General features: G+C 38.0%; 2 protein-coding genes and 1 pseudogene across 10 annotated transcripts; 1 reads left to right on the plus strand and 2 right to left on the minus strand.

Annotated features, from left to right (window-relative positions):
- Positions 1 to 45: 45 nt before the first annotated feature.
- On the minus strand, positions 46 to 2823 carry LOC104705085 (uncharacterized). Of its 7 annotated transcripts, none has more exons than XM_087459759.1 (7): positions 2309 to 2823; positions 1387 to 2176; positions 1053 to 1230; positions 786 to 950; positions 603 to 687; positions 482 to 503; positions 46 to 387 (listed from the first exon to the last, which is right to left on the minus strand). In XM_087459759.1, exons 1-2 carry the CDS (start codon positions 2388 to 2390, stop codon positions 1584 to 1586), a joined length of 675 nt encoding a protein of 224 aa, XP_087315885.1. In that variant the 5' UTR covers positions 2391 to 2823; the 3' UTR covers positions 46 to 387; positions 482 to 503; positions 603 to 687; positions 786 to 950; positions 1053 to 1230; positions 1387 to 1583. The 7 variants fall into 7 exon arrangements, 5 of the variants coding, with proteins under 5 accessions (XP_087315885.1, XP_087315886.1, XP_087315888.1 ...); XM_087459760.1 differs by having other exon boundaries at positions 599 to 687; XM_087459762.1 differs by having other exon boundaries at positions 599 to 708.
- Positions 2824 to 3708: 885 nt separating this feature from the next.
- LOC147941900 (disease resistance protein Roq1-like) lies at positions 3709 to 8675 on the plus strand (annotated as a pseudogene). The gene is made up of 5 exons (XR_015561402.1): positions 3709 to 4430; positions 4560 to 5292; positions 6771 to 7149; positions 7270 to 7572; positions 7803 to 8675. The product of XR_015561402.1 is annotated as a disease resistance protein Roq1-like (transcript).
- A 167-nt stretch (positions 8676 to 8842) lies between these two features.
- On the minus strand, positions 8843 to 11812 carry LOC104703318 (protein SOMBRERO-like). 2 transcript variants are annotated; one of them, XM_010419323.3, is made up of 4 exons: positions 11569 to 11812; positions 10803 to 11045; positions 9802 to 10073; positions 8843 to 9705 (listed from the first exon to the last, which is right to left on the minus strand). In XM_010419323.3, exons 2-4 carry the CDS (start codon positions 10990 to 10992, stop codon positions 9049 to 9051), a joined length of 1119 nt encoding a protein of 372 aa, XP_010417625.1. In that variant the 5' UTR covers positions 10993 to 11045; positions 11569 to 11812; the 3' UTR covers positions 8843 to 9048. The 2 variants fall into 2 exon arrangements, with proteins under 2 accessions (XP_010417625.1, XP_010417627.1); XM_010419325.3 differs by lacking the exon at positions 11569 to 11812 and adding an exon at positions 11291 to 11401.
- Between the last annotated feature and the right edge of the window lie 1405 nt (positions 11813 to 13217).

Below are 13217 nucleotides of genomic sequence, written 5' to 3' on the forward strand. Positions count from 1 at the left end.
CATTGCAATAGATGGATGGGTAAACTACAAGCACATGTCTGCATATGATACAAAAGAGTTAATTATATTATGGAAACTCAATACATTATATTACAGCAATCTCTTGGAAAGAAAAAGAGTTAATCTTCCATGAGAGAACAAAAACCCATAACAATGGTAGAGATGGGTAAACAACAAACACATGTCTGCATATGATACAATAGTAAGAAACCAAATGTATTGTCTAAATAGAGGAAGGAATGTGCCCTTAAGTCGCACATCTTTCTAAACTCTTCTGCTTCGGCTGCCAGAACCATGAGCCAGAAGATGAGATGGTCCCCCGCTCGTCTCTGCTCCTTTTAGTTTGTGTGATTCCAGAACCTCAGCTACCTCCATCAGCATAGCTAACTGAAGAAAACACAACAAGTTTTCAAACCCAACAGAAACATAAAAACCATAAGAGAGAGAGAGAGAGAGCCTATTAATATAAGGAGAAACATACCGGGATCTTGTTCTCCCTCAGCCTACCTTGAAGTGCACCGATGGGCAAAAAGCATATTAGAACCACCCATGTAACAAACGACAAAAACCAAATAACAAATGTTATAACACGCTTCACTAACCAACCAGTATTCGATTAGCTTGCACATGGAAGCCTGATATGTCGATGTGTTATGGATGAAAGCAAGAGGATGAACTCATCCGTCTCTAGAGAAGAACAACAAGCAGCTTTTGCATTTCAAATCTCGATTATTATTAGGTCTGAAATACGATTTATGTAAATAAAAAAAGAGTGAATCGAAAACCTTATGCTTTGCTGCACGGATTGGTGGTATGCTGCTCGTTCCTCATCGTAGAGTAAGAGTACTCTTTGCAGATCCTTAAAAGAAGCTAGAGGTGAGCTGAGTTGAAGAAGCGAGGAAGTCGGCAAAACATGAAGTGGGACTTATTTTCTAACATTTCCCACACCACTGCACGTGAAAATCTCAAAAGTGCATGTTAAGTAATTACATAAATAAAACGGAGCAGTCAGTGTTCATAAGCCCAAAAAGTGCAAGTTGAGAAATATATACCTGGTTTCTAAATTAGAACGGAGCATTGCCTCTTGCATACTTTCAGACATGTCCCCATTGGGTCAATGTCTACAGCTAAGCTGCTGAGATTTCCACTTGTTCCATCTCTTGTGGTGATGTTGGCCTCAGCACCATTGTTAACAAAGAAAGCCCCAAAATCTGAAACTCGTCCTCCACCCTACACACACATACATAGCTCAAACATCAATGTGTATATATACAACAAATCATCCCATGATTGTCTCTCAAAGAATTTGGAAAACGAGTCACAAATTACAATTTGACAAGTTCCATTAAGCTCGAGTGAACTTCTACAGATTTAGGCAAAAGAGACCTTAGATCCAGAAGTTGTAGCTGTATCACTTGTGTCTTGCTCAGGAATGTCTCCCCAACCAGAAGAGGATCTCGGGAATATAGAGTCTGAAGGAACTTAATGACGATTCTAAATCGAAGACAGCCAACTGTTCAGGTTGGTTTCGACTCGATCTTTCTGCGGATCAGACCGCGACTGAGGAGGAGATGCTCCCCAGATTAGAGCTGTGGCACTTTCTTTTCCACCTCGGCGTTTCCACGTGAAGTGATTGAGTGGTTGCTCTCTTCTTCAGAGCTTTTCCTTTTCTTTCCACGCTGCTTCTGCTTCGTCTTACAGGCACGAAGAAGTGACGTTCCAACTTGTGGGATTTCGATTTGGTTCTTCAGAGTTTTTTCTTTCTTTCCAAGCTTCTTCTGCTCCGTCGTCGTACAGTCACGAAGAGGTGACGTACTTCTTCCAACTTGTGGGATTTCGATTTGGTTCTTCAGAGTGGTTCCTTTCTTTCCAAGGTCACGAAGAAGAAACGTACTTCCAACTTGTGCGGTTCCGATTTGCTGGATATCCAGAGGGCTCCCTCCAGAAGAAAGGCTAGACCAGAGCCAAACTGAACTTGGAATACCAAGTGGCCATGGACATCCAATTGTGTCATCGGGAAATGCCAAGAGAACATTCTCTCCGAGGTCTTTAAAGGTATCGTACCTAAGATAGGTATGGGCGAAATCTGAGATTACCATCAAATTTGCTAGGTGACCACGATGACTCAATATCCAATTATAAACGTCAACAAGGATCTCATGATGCTTTTTCTCAGCTGAAACAATATATATATATATGGAGATCAGATTTAAAAAAAAAAAAAAAGGAAAACAAAAAAGGACAGATTGATATCAATCTTGCAAATTCAAATTCTCGGGAATAGGGGGGTTAAGTGACAGGAATTAACCTTTTTGCAAAAGCTTGATATTGGCGGATTCAAAGTCTTGTGCGTTCTCCACCTTCTTAATTGAATAAGCAACGATTGACATCTTCTTACAACGGAGACCCCTATTCCCGAGAGATAATTTGAAACTATCAGAGATCGACGCGGGAGTGAGATTCACCGGGATTGGGCAAGCATCCAGGTCCCACAAGATGCCTGTCTCAGCGGCTGCGATGTTGTAATTGGGAAGCAATTACGAAACAGTTTAAATAACAATCGCCATGAGAAACGAAACAAACTTGAAACTTCGGTTTGATTATATTCATTGGAAAAAAAAAAAAAGAAACAACGATCGCTTAGAACGAAACTATTCAACTTCAGATCGATTAGGTACAAACAACTGGAAATCGTAGATAACTTTAATTATAATTATTATTATTATTATTATTTTGATTAAATCCAAATCATTTACGCACATGAATAGATCGTTTCGATCCGCTAATTTGATACTAAAGATCGATCAGGTGTAATATAAATCCAGCTATTTCAACAACAAGATGTTATGATATTTATTATTAACTAGTAATTATATCCTGTACTGTCGTACAAGACAAACAAAAATTAAACCAACTTTTTCAAATGTATTTCATTTATCTGCAATATTTCCAAAAACTATGAGAGTATGTAAAACATTTTAACATATAATTTTAACTGAGATATATATATCTTATGTTCAAAAAAAGATTGAGGTTGTTAGATAACTGTTGAGATATCATGTGATAAAATTATATTTAAACTTTGGAAATCCAAATTGGATTCGTAATACTATCTAAAAATCCTACTAATTTTCCTGTTTTTAAATAATCTATTTAGAATTTTCAGTTTGATTTTTTCTCATCAAGTTAATTAAGAAAAAATTGTTTACCAAACTACAAATTGTTTATTATTTATGAAATTGATGATACTTTTGATTCAAATAAATTCACAAAACAGTCAACACAATTATACCAAAAAAAATAGTTGACATCATTTATTTTTGTGTGCAACAAATGATCGGCCGTCAAATGCAAATAATTGATTCTTCCATTTTTTTTCCTTTTCTTTTCCTAAGTAGATTCTTTCCACGTGCGTGTTGGACCATTAAGATCGAGAAAAAATCTAGTAATTCACAGTCCGACGATGACGTAATCCAAAAAGTGTATGTCCGGGGCGGATCTAGGCTTATGAGGGGTGGGGCAAGTGCTCCATACCCATTTTCTTAATTCTTGTAAATATTAGCTAAGTTGTATGATATATCTATAAAAATCAAGAATTTTTTTCAGTTTCTTAAGGTTTTGCCCCTGGTAAAAATGCTAAGTTTTGTAGTGTATCTATTAAAATCAACAAAAATATTAGTTCTTCAAGGTTGTGCCCCATATAAAAATCCCCACGTATATGTGATCCGATCCAGAGAGGCAGAAGAAACTTGATATGGACTGACTGAACGGCAGAGGCACTGGTTTCCACTTTCCATAATTCAGTTAAGTGTTTGTTCCGCCATTATCTAAGCTTCCATGGCGATTGGTTTACTCTACTTGGCTATATTCGTCTTCTTGGGAGGACAATGCCGTCTCCTTCAGTTTCTGAGGAGATCGGAGAAGCCTGGATTATTATTAACTCAGCCTCGTATCACTGTTTATTCTGATTCGCCGTTTCGGTCTCTGTGGGAGTACGACGTCTTCCTTAGTTTCAGAGGAACAGATGTTCGGAGAAGTTTCGTCAGCCATCTCTACGAGGCTCTCAATAACGAAGGAATCAAAACCTTCCTCGACGACAGGGAACTTCAAAAAGGCAATTTCATCTGGGATGGGCTTGAGGAAGCCATTGTTCAGTCACGATTCGCCATCCTTGTAATTTCCCAGGACTACGCTACCTCTCACTGGTGCTTGCAAGAGCTTTCCGCTATGCTCGACTTAGCCGACAATACACGCCTTGAATTGATCCCTATATTCTACGGCATTGATCCGTCAGACTTGAAAATCCGAAGCCGGTGCTTCCACAAAGCTTTTGAGAAGCATGAGCAGAGGTATGATCTGGAGACTGTGGATGTATGGAGAAGGGCTTTGGCTCTAGTTGGAAAAATGTCTGGCTGGGATTCCAAAAGCAGGTTCAGTGTTCTTCATCAAATACTTAGTTTGGTAATCTATCAATCTGCTTTAATTTGGATTAAAAACTGTCTCTTGATGATGTTATCAAGTCTTTTATCTGTTGTTGGGCTTGGCTTGGCTTGAGACAGGAAGGAGGACTCAGAGCTTGTACATGAAATTGTTCAAGATCTTTCTGACAGATTATACTCACATTTATCAGACGGCACAACTGGATTGATCGGCATGAGTTCTCACCAGAAAAAACATAGAATCTTCTTTCCTATCAATGGACTCCGAGGATGTCCGAATGATAGGAGTCTGGGGCATGGGTGGCGTTGGGAAAACAACCATCGTGAAATATGTCTTTGAAGGCCTCTCGAGTCGGTTTGATGCTAGTTGCCTGATAGAAAACGTGAAAGGAGATTTCAAACAATATGGTCAATCACACTTGCGAAAGGAACTCTTGACTGAAATCTTCCCAAAAAGTCCCTTGAGTGCGCAGTGCATCACTTCTGTTGCAATGAAGCGAAGACTTCGTGGCAAGAAGGTTCTTCTCGTCCTTGATGATGTTGATCACGTTCAACAACTGCAAGATTTGGCTGGGAATTGGTTTGGTCCAGGAAGCAGGATCATTATAACTACACGGGACAAGCGTGTGTTAGATGAGCATGGTGTGGAACACATTTATGAAGTGAAGCCTTTGAGGCCTACCCATGCACTTCAGCTTTTCAGCAAACATGCTTTCAAAATGAATCGTCCACGAGCAGAGTTTAGAGAACTTTCTTTAGATATTGTCGAGCAACTTGGTGGTCTTCCATTAGCTATTCGAGTCATTGGTGCATCTCTATATCAACGGAAAATAGAACTCTGGGAAGATAAGCTGTTTATACTGAAAAATAGTCTCAACAACGGCGCTGTCCGATCTTCCACTAGATTTGGTAGAGGAAGTGATCTCTAAGGTTCCGTTAACATCTCTTAGAGCAGTGCGAACTACTTGCAAAAACTGGAATGGTTTGTTCAAACATCGTCGGAGCTTTACAAAGAAGCACATCCGTAAATCAAGAGCAGCAACGAAGAAGAGAGAGTTTATGGCAATCATAAGGATCAATGCTAGTGTTGATCTAATGAGTTTCAATTTCCATGGACATTGAAATTCCTCAATGATGATGAATTTATAATCATAAAGTTAATGATGAAGACGTTGAAACATTTATAAATCGAAAAGCTAAATTCATTAGCCTAAACGATGGAGATGGAGTTGATGATATAAATAGCGTCTCCCACTGCAGTGGCTTGTTGGTATGCAGCACCACCGGAAAAAAAAGTTCGAGGCTTATGGTTTTGAACCCTTATCGTGGGCAAACAAGGTGGATCGAACCCATTGCCCACGAATGCTACATGGACTCGTACGCTCTGGGATACGAGAAGAAGAAGATGAACTCGCGTCGTTGCCACAAAATCTTGAGATCCATGGAGATGTCCTCGATGTTTATATATGATATCGGATACATGGAGGAACGAAGTTGTAAGTATCAAATCTACAATTTTAACTCTGATTCGTGGAAGGATATTCATCTCACTCCCAACAGGCACTTGCGGTTTTCTACACGTGACGTGTCTCTCAAGGGAAATACTTACTGACTTGTTCGAAGGGAAACTAACTGGTTTATAAAAAGGCCACTTTGCAAATTATCTCGAAGGGAATTTTACCGAGAACCAGTAGGCCCAAAGTACTCTTTACTTTGTTTTGATTCCACAACGGAGAGATTTGGACCGCCTCTAGATCTACCGTTTCACTCTAACGCGATAATGTGTGTCTATCTAGTGTAAGAGAAGAGCAGCTTGCAGTGTTATGTCAGCGATCCGATACACTAGAGATGGAGATATGGATTAGTAATAAGATTGAGCCCGAAGCGGCGTCGTGGAGCAAGTTGTTCGTAGCTTTGAACCTGAAAACAGGTCTTACTTCCTTGTTTGATATTGGGAGATTTTTTGTTGACAAGGGGAAGGAAGTAGTTGTAGTTTTTTGTAGAGACCAAAAGCTCGTTACGGGGATGCACTGGGCAGCTTATTTAATCGGAGAGGATGGATGTTTTAGTTCTTGGAGAATTTATATACAAACATGGTTGCCCAGTAATTATGTGCCCTTATGTTCCAAGCTCAGTGCAAATCAAGCAGGCTACACCACGAGGCAATCATGTTGATTAAGTTAGTCCATTTTACGAAGTTTAATCTCTATGTATTTTTACAGTTTTCTTTTTGTCATTTTAATCATCTATGCTATTAAAGCAAATAGTACTCACTAGACTCAAATTGGACCATGACCTTTATTTGGTACGTTTTTCATTAAAAAAGATTAGAAAACTCTGGGAAGATAAGCTGTTTATACTGAAAAATAGTCTCGATAAATCTATCTCACTGGCGTTAAAAGTAAGTTATGATGCACTGGATGAGCATGAAAAGATTGTTTTTCTTTATGTTGCTGCTTGTTTCGATGGGGAATATAGGGATCAAGCGACAAATATACTAGACCCCTTTGTCATTTCTTCTAGACCAAACCTTGTGACGCTGATGGAGAAATCTCTGATCAGTATGACAAGAGATACGAGGCTATGGGTTCATGGTTTACTTCAAGACATGGCCAAGGATATTATTTGTGAAGGAAAAAAAGAAAAACCATGGAAGCGTAAAATGCTGTGGAAGTTTTTGGATGTCAAAAGCTTGTTCACTGAAAATATGGTACGACAAGAAGGTTTCAAGTTAATTCTACACTTGAAACGTTGGAAATCATTTTACATTTATTTTTTGGTCTCTCAATGAAGCTTTTACTGATCACTTTCTATTACATTATCTCGACAGGGAACTGAAGACATTGAGGTTGAAAGTATATTGCTCAACATGGCTGAAGAAACAGAGCTTAACTTTAACCCTGCAGCGTTCAAGAGGATGTTCAATCTCAAATTTCTTAAAATACGTAATAATAACACTGTTGGAGGGAGTAAAGTGCACATGGTTAACGATCTTGACTACCTCCCTCCACTGAGATATCTTCGATGGGAGGCTTACACTCTAAAATCGTTGCCTTATCACTTCCAGACTGCACATCTAGTTGAACTAAACCTCCCTTATAGTTCAGTTGAAACATTGTGGAGCGGAACTCAGGTACTACTTCTATGCGTTTGGCTAATTTTTGTAGTACAGTAGTTAGTAGGTCTTTCATTGTTATTGATGTGTTTTGTTTTAAAGTACAATTGTTCTGGTGTTATCTTTGACACAAACCAGCTTTGAGAGGCTCTCTTTGTTTTGAATGCTTTGGTGGGTTGTTATTTTTGTTCATAGGATATAATCTGATCATACACTAGTAACCAATATCTTGCATTTTTGTATGGCAGGACCTTCGAAGTCTAAGGCACATGAACCTTAGTAGATGCAAGCACCTGATTAACATTCCAGACCTTTCTAAAGCAAAGAGTCTTGAGAGTTTATGTCTTAGTAACTGTGAGAGTTTGGTCGAGCTCCATTCTTCTCTTTGGCATCCCGATAAGCTAGTTAAGTTGTGGATGGCAAATTGCACAAAACTGAAGAATCTTCCGTGTAACATCTACTTGAAGTCCCTCCAGAGTCTTTCTCTAGACGGATGCACAAGTATAGAAGATTTTCCATTTGTTTCCGATAATATTGAGAACTTGGGACTGATGGGGACATCAATTGAAGTAGTGCCAACATGGATCGACCGTCTCTCAAGGCTCAGCCTTCTGCGGCTGTCCAAATGCAAGAGACTGAAGAATCTCCCAGACACCATTGGGAGTTTGGAGTCACTAAGAACTCTCTGGCTTGGTTGCTGTCCCAACGTCACAGTTTTCCCGGTGCTTGGAAATGGAATAGAAAAACTGGGCTTGAAAGGAACATCGATAGAAGAAGTGCCCTCAACGATAGGTGAGAAGCTGAACCTCATGTACCTTTGCTTGTCAGAGTGCCAGAGGCTAAAAAATCTCCCTCACACGTTGAGCAACTTGAAAAACCTGAAATTGCTTTATCTCCGTGGATGCACCAATATCACTGAGCGCCCACATGTTGCAGGGGATATCAGAAGATTGGATTTATATGGGACGTCAATAGAGAATTATGGCCCTCTCTCTGAAGAGGAAGCGCTTGAGTTGCGCAATCGTGATATAGACTTCCTGAAGGCGTTTGTCACTCGGCATGTCCGGAGATACAAGAAAAACCAGAGTTCTAGATAGGTGATGAATGCTCAAGGACTCGGATTTGCGCTAGGATGCTCAATGTGGCTTTTCCCTTTATGAATGATAGGAACATATTTACCTGAACATGAATTAGTTCAATTAATTCTGTTTGTTTCATATCCGTTTATCCGAATTGAGCAGCAGTTTGTAGGATTTTGCTGAATATGAATTATGTAGTGCAAAGATGGTGGGAACAAAATTGAAGCTTGACGAGGTATTAGTCCCCGGAGAGCCAGAAAAAAATATCATAAAAATGGAAGACAGAATCATAGATAAAAAAAAAAAAAAAAAAAACAGATTCTTCGAACACTGAGTTGGTTGCTGTGTCAAAAGTTCCACAGCTTAAAGAAGAGAATAAAATCGAAAAACATGAGATCTGTCAAATCCGATTGATCTACTTTGGGAACTTGAGAAGATTAGCATCGTTTCCCAAGTAGTGAAACGGAAACCTTTGATTAACCGGAGATGAAGACGAACCACCATTGCTGTTACCCAAATGTTCATGAGTAACAACAGCCTGGTCGTTATTATCGTTGTTACTCAAGTCACCAAAACATTTTGCTTGATGGTTCTGCACTTGCTGCTGCTGCTGTTGCTGATTCATGTTGGTTGTAGTAAGAAGCTTGTCCAGAAACGACCAGTCTCCACCATAGTTGTTGTTAGAAGTCAGCCTCAGTAGATTCTGTGAACATTCAATATCCGTTGTATTGATTGACGACACAAACGGTTGAGTTGCTGCTGCTGCCGCTGCAGCTGCTGCAGCTGAGTCAGGGCTAAAGAGCTGAGGGAGATGCATTGAGCCATGGCTCAGAGTGTTTGCAAACCCATGTAATGGCATGTGGATTTGTCGTCCAATTTGATGATGATGATGATCCAGAGGATGTGGGATCAAAGAAGAATGATTGTTTGAATTTGATTCAATGTGATGATGGTGATCATGATCATTGTTGGTGCTTATGTATTGGTGATGATGATCTTGATCTTGTTCTTGGTGGAATCCTCTGAAATGATTCTTCTTCTTGAACACTCTGCATACAACCCACCCATCTTCCTGCAAATTACACATACAAGGATAAATCCACACTATGCAATATGATCTCTAAATCAGATTTTGATGGGATTAGAGAGTTTCTTTAAAATATGGTACCTGGATTTCGTTTTCGTTATCGTCTAGGCGATATTCATGCATGATCCATTCGGTTTTTTGGCCATGAGGAGCACGACCAGTGTAGAAGACAAGAGTCTTACGAAGTCCAATCTTCTTGGAGCTGTTGAGATGTATGGATTTGTCTCTACCCGTAGCTTTCCAGAACCCGGCTGCAGTCGCCCGGTTCGTTCGGGTCCCAGTCGGATATTTCTTGTCCTTGTGGCTAAAGAAATACCACTCGTTTTGAGGACCCGACCCGATTCTGCATTTCTCTGGACATATACAACAACCAACAAAATTTGTTAGAAATATAATATAATGGAAAAAAAACAATTTGTTAATCAGAAATCAAAACGTATTCATCAGTCATTTTCAAATATATTTATTTGGCTTACGGCTATGGGTTGTTCTCTGTCTGCAGTGTGAAAAACTATTGGCTTATTTTGAGGGTATAATACAAAATATTATTATGTCAATATTAGTCATATACTACAAGACATTACACTTTGGTCTTCTGTTACTAATCTAATTAAAAGACATGACTGAATAGACAACTTTGTCTCTTTCTTGGTGTATACACACGTACACACACGTATAAGGTTTCATGGTTCCGTAAAAAGTGGAAAATAATTGATCAGAGAAGAAATGATTAAAACTTAAAATGCATGACATTATAAGTAGTTGCATGTTTCCATGGAGACACAGACAAACCCCTAGACAATATTACCACAATCTATGTATTTGTCCTTTGACATCTAACTTGTAGTCTTGTGCAGGGTGCAACTACATACTTCCCCAAATGTTATCTACCTTGTAATCTCTCTCGCTCGCATTATATATCTAGAATTAACTTGAAATTTATGATATTGACTGTGATAGTCTATAGTATAATTTACTGATCAGTATATAATAGTCATTCATTAAATGTATGGATTAGGTGGTGATGCATGATTATAATTAAAGAAGAGCTAACTATCAGCTGGGGATTATATATATTTTACCTTTAAGCTCCCAAGGTTCCAGCTTGTTGAGATCGACTTCTCTAATAACATCCAAATCAATTGGTTCATAAGAGACCTTCTTCTTAAGGTAATAGTAAAGAAGCTCCTCCTCCGTTGGATGAAACCGGAATCCTGGAGGCACTGAAAGCTGTCCTCCTCCAGCCACCGTGGATGACGACCCTATCTCCATTATCCGTACTCTTCTGTAAGCAGATTAGAGATGCTTTCTCTTTGACCTTTGCCCTAATCAAATATTAACCCCAAAAAAAAGAACACACAAATTACATTAATTAAAGGTTTTAACTTTTAACAAATTGAGCAATGAATGAGCTTGATCATGCAAGTATCCAACAAATCTCAAGGTATTGATTGGGGTTTGAGTCATATTTAGATCTAAAAAACAAAACCCTAGTTTCAACATGCATGCATCTATATAGTCATGAACTCATGATGAAGAACTTTAATTCACAAGATGGATCTTTTCTTACATATACCCACATAAGTAAAACTTTAATGCCCAAGAAAAACATGAATCGGTGTTAAAAAAAACTGAACGATCTTTGTCTGCTTCTTAAACAAGAGAGGTTTGATGATATAGTTAGTCTTGTTCTTAAGTAAGAGAAGAAATGAAAATAGAGAGATGTTTGAAGTGAAAAGTACACATGATATATGAGGGTATGTGAGGGAGTGCGTGTGTATATATATGTAGATACAGATGATGATGACGACAATGAAAGATATATGATGGATGAGGAAAGAAACGAACCTTGGAGGCCGGAAAGTATTGCTTCTGTTAGAGGCAAGGGGTAGAAGACAATGAAAGAGAGAGAGAGCTATGAAGCAAGCAAAATGAATTTCTACAAAACTGAAGATATCTTAGCTTCAAGGGCACGACGTTTAGGGTTTCTATCTCTCTCTCTTTCTTCTTCTTTGAGATAGCTGAAAGTGAGGAGAGAGAAAGATAGAGAAACTTTGGCTTCTATGGATCAGTGCCACTACTATTTTGTATTGAATTTAATAAACCAAAGCTGGTCACAGAAATATATGAGTATTATTATTTTAATACGTATAGGCAGTTTACAGTATATATTTTTTCCTCTCACCGGTGGCGGAGCCAGAAAATCTATCCACCAGGGTCATATTTTTTTAAGTAAAAAAAACATATATAGTTGGGCTCAATAATTCATACCGAAAGTCTTAAACTTAAAGTCTTTTTGTGTTTTAATATTTCACGTGGGTCAATTATAATATTGCACAAAATTTCATCTGGGTCAATTGTATCATTGCATAAGGGTCAATTTTTTTTTTCATAAAAATTCTACTAATTTTTAGAATTTCATCAGGGTCAATTGACCCTCGTAATGGTTCATTGACTCCGCCACTGCCTGTCACATATATAAACCTTACATATATTGGTATACATGCAACAGCTAAAGATGATATCATTTCTAGAGTATGTAATCTCTCTTAGATGGTATGGGCAAATAATTTTGAAGATTCACCATGTCTAGTGTTGTGCCTAGAGTTTCGGAGGTCTGAAGCGAGTGAAGAAAAAAATATACATGATGATTTGCCAATAAGGATCTTATTCTTCGACACTATATATGTTTCGAATTTCCTAATTTCGGCTGTTTGTTTTGGTTTTATCCTCAAAATATATATACAACTACGGAATGTGTATATGTATTAGATAGCTACATTATTATTAATTTGTACGGTAGCGTGAGTATGATTATGAGGATTAACTATATTAGTCACTATGGATTACAGCTGTGATTTAGTAAGACTGACTGATTTTGCTTTGAAACAAGTAGGAATCGATTAATGAATGAGAGATAATGAATTTCGAATACAATATAAAATACAGTACGTGATAAAAACAATATAATAGAAGATCTGGTTTATGTATCCCAAGGACAAAACAAAACAAGAATTGAAGCTTCTATGCCCTCAAAATTGCAGTCAAATGTTGGGAAGAAAATGATGTATCGTACCTTGAATTATGCTCCCACTTACTTTTTTATTGCATCAATTTCAGTGCAGCTCTGTTGAAAATTTAGTAATACGATTCTACTTTACTATAATCCAAGTCTATTTATTTATATACTAATGAGTTATACTTATTCCCTGCTAACCATAATAGTTATTTGAACAACGTTAGAAACTAGTATTGGATTTAAACAAAGAGTTAAAAACTAAATGATTGAAAATTTATTTCTTAACATTTCGTAATTCTTGTAATTGTTTTTTGTTATTTTTTTTTCTTGTATTAGTTTGAAGTTGAAATATGAATACATATTTACGTCAATTCACAAACGTTTTTATAAGGTTCTAAAAATAGCAAAATACTACTATATCTTTCTCCTAGATAATGTGTACACATATGATATTCAGCAGCTGCATTTTCCATCAAAC

The sequence above is a fragment of the Camelina sativa genome, chromosome 7, assembly GCF_030686135.1.
Source record: "Camelina sativa cultivar CO46 ecotype springtype chromosome 7, ASM3068613v1".
Taxonomy (NCBI): domain Eukaryota; kingdom Viridiplantae; phylum Streptophyta; class Magnoliopsida; order Brassicales; family Brassicaceae; genus Camelina; species Camelina sativa.

Coding starts and splice junctions, on each gene's coding strand:
- LOC104703318 (XM_010419323.3), bottom strand. CDS start 10,992: ATGGAGATAGGGTCGTCATCCACGGTGGCTGGAGGAGGACAGCTTTCA. Junction 10,074..10,802: donor GGAACCTTGGGAGCTTAAAG/GTAAAATATATA, acceptor GTATATGTCCAG/AGAAATGCAGAATCGGGTCG. Junction 9,706..9,801: donor ATAACGAAAACGAAATCCAG/GTACCATATTTT, acceptor TGTAATTTGCAG/GAAGATGGGTGGGTTGTATG.
- LOC104705085 (XM_087459759.1), bottom strand. CDS start 2,390: ATGTCAATCGTTGCTTATTCAATTAAGAAGGTGGAGAACGCACAAGAC. Junction 2,177..2,308: donor TATCAAGCTTTTGCAAAAAG/GTTAATTCCTGT, acceptor ATATTGTTTCAG/CTGAGAAAAAGCATCATGAG.